At 43.8% G+C, this 2,099-nt stretch overlaps 1 protein-coding gene across 1 annotated transcript in view; it reads left to right on the top strand.

The window, feature by feature from the left end:
* Positions 1 to 948: 948 nt before the first annotated feature.
* The window catches only part of LOC113482073 (nucleoporin NUP35-like), a 4,623-nt gene continuing 3,472 nt past the window's right edge, over positions 949 to 2,099 (top strand). The window contains 2 exon segments of the mRNA XM_026852402.1: positions 949 to 1,156; positions 1,333 to 1,358. Of these exon segments, the coding sequence (XP_026708203.1) occupies positions 949 to 1,156; positions 1,333 to 1,358 (234 nt within the window).

The following is a 2,099-nucleotide window of genomic DNA, read 5'->3' as shown; positions in this document are numbered from 1 at the left end:
CATGTTTCTAAGGTGGTGGATTTCTGTGTCTGCTTTCTTCTCTGAGAAGTAGGAGTGGTTAACAGCTTTGCTGATTTATTTCATGTCGTGGGAGATGTTAGTATTTGTATTAAAAGGGTTGGCATAATCTAAATGTCTGATGGTGTTAGTGTGCTGGTCGCTTTGCAGGAGAAAGGGAGGATTAAAGAACTGCAAGATAATTTTAAATTTTCTCTCCTTTCCATTTCAAGCAGAATTGGACTCGGTGATCCTTCTGGGTCCCTTCCAGCTTGAGATATTCTGTGATTGGTGGTCTGTTGGTTTCCTGCTTCTTGCTCTTGTCAGTCCCCGTCCTGTTCCCGCGTCCCCCGAAGCCTCTTGGGAAAGTGTTTGTGAAATGGAAAGTAGTCATGTGAATGTCACCTAACTGGTTTGGAAAGGGTTTATTACAGCCTCAGAGTATCAATTCTAGAAAAGGGGGAACGCCGGTAAGATACTAACACAGGCCTCCCAAAATGAGTGATTAAGGATGAAACTGAAAACCGTGGTGGGAGAGTGCTTTATATAGTACACTCTAAGGGTTCTTGGATGCGTTCAACAGTTCAGAGAGAAGCCTTGAAGCTCAGAATTTAGGATGGGAAAGTACTTTGGTAAAGCTTAATTTCCAGATGTTTTGCAAGTGAAAACTGTTAAGTCAAGCTACTCTGTTTTTTCCCGTGGGTAGACCCACACAAAGTGTTGAGATCCATGTCAGGACCTTTCCATCAGTTTAATTCTCTGTTGTATTGGCAGTCCCAAAGTTAACAAAGTGAGAGAGCAGTGGCTTAACTTCATCGTGTCTAAATGCCAGCTAGTCGCTGCTTTCAAGAGCTATGAAATTACGTGGGAAGGAAGGGAGTTCGGACAGCGGGCACGTGACAGCGTGTGCAGCGTCTGTGTGCGCTTTGGTGTGGTTCTTTAGCATGGAGAATGTCTCAGGTCTTAAAAAAGAACCTTGCTTGTGCATCTCTGCTACAGGGAAGTTTCCATTGTTTCATTGTTGCAGGAGGATCTCCCCCACAACCAGTAGTCCCCACACATAAGGATAAGAGGGGTGCTCCACCAGTTCGAAGCATATATGATGAACTGTCTAGTCCTGGACTTGGATCAACACCGCTGACCTCAAGAAGACCAGTAAGTGGCTTAGGCACTGGGCTCTTCTTAGCGGAAGATGGGAGGTAGCTCACTGCTTCAGTGAGTTCTTTAACTGTGTTGTATAAACTGCTGTAGCAAAGTGACTGGCGAGCCTTCAGGTCATGCTGTTGCTTCGTCTGGGTGTTTAGTGTGCCTGTTCCTGTGTGGCCTAAATGGGAGCTGCAGTCATGGAGTTATCTCCTGCTGTTAGTGATTTCTGATGCTGCAGAGAGTCAAGAATGCAGGTCATGCCTCTTCTATGCTTTGTAGGTGACAAACGCAGACTTGTTGCAGCTTTTCACCTTCTTGTATATTTACTGGGCTGCTGATGGCCGGAAGGGCCCAAATAGGAGTTACCTTTTCTTCTGGTTGGCAATAGAGAAGGCACTTAGCGAAACAGAAGGAATTTTGTGCAGAGTCCAGTAATCAAAATTTGGGCAGGGAGGTGGGATTAATTTTGAAAGAGCACCAGTAACATTTCTAGGAGGTCGTTCGAGCAATAAGCTCCACTATTCTCACCTGAAGTGAGCAGTTAAGCATTAGTAGGTTATTTTTCAGTGAACATGATTCTTTTGATGCAAGAGGGCCTTTCACTGAAGGATCAGTCTTTTTATTGTGTGTTGCCTCCTGAAAAGTTTATTCTGAAAGCTAAGTCCTCTGTGCAAGACAGAATGCAATACCGTCTTATAGGACCGGATATTTAAAAATAAACAGGGCAGCTATCAGAACGCATGTTGCAAGGTACGTAGGTGTTCTGGTTTCTTTGATCTTGTATCCAAGAAGACACGCTACGATTCACGCCAAAAATACACTAAAATTGTTTTGGCTATTGAAATCCTATGTTAAAAAGAAAATAAGTACTAGCAGCTAAAACTCTAAAGTGTACTTTAGTGCAGTTGCACGAAGTCATTGAGAGGGAAAGGAAGCCTAGTGATGAGGAATACAAG

Source organism: Athene cunicularia (assembly GCF_003259725.1).
Source record: "Athene cunicularia isolate RWA chromosome 7 unlocalized genomic scaffold, athCun1 chr7_part1, whole genome shotgun sequence".
Lineage (NCBI taxonomy): Eukaryota > Metazoa > Chordata > Aves > Strigiformes > Strigidae > Athene > Athene cunicularia.
This window is presented reverse-complemented; position numbering and strand designations above follow the sequence as displayed.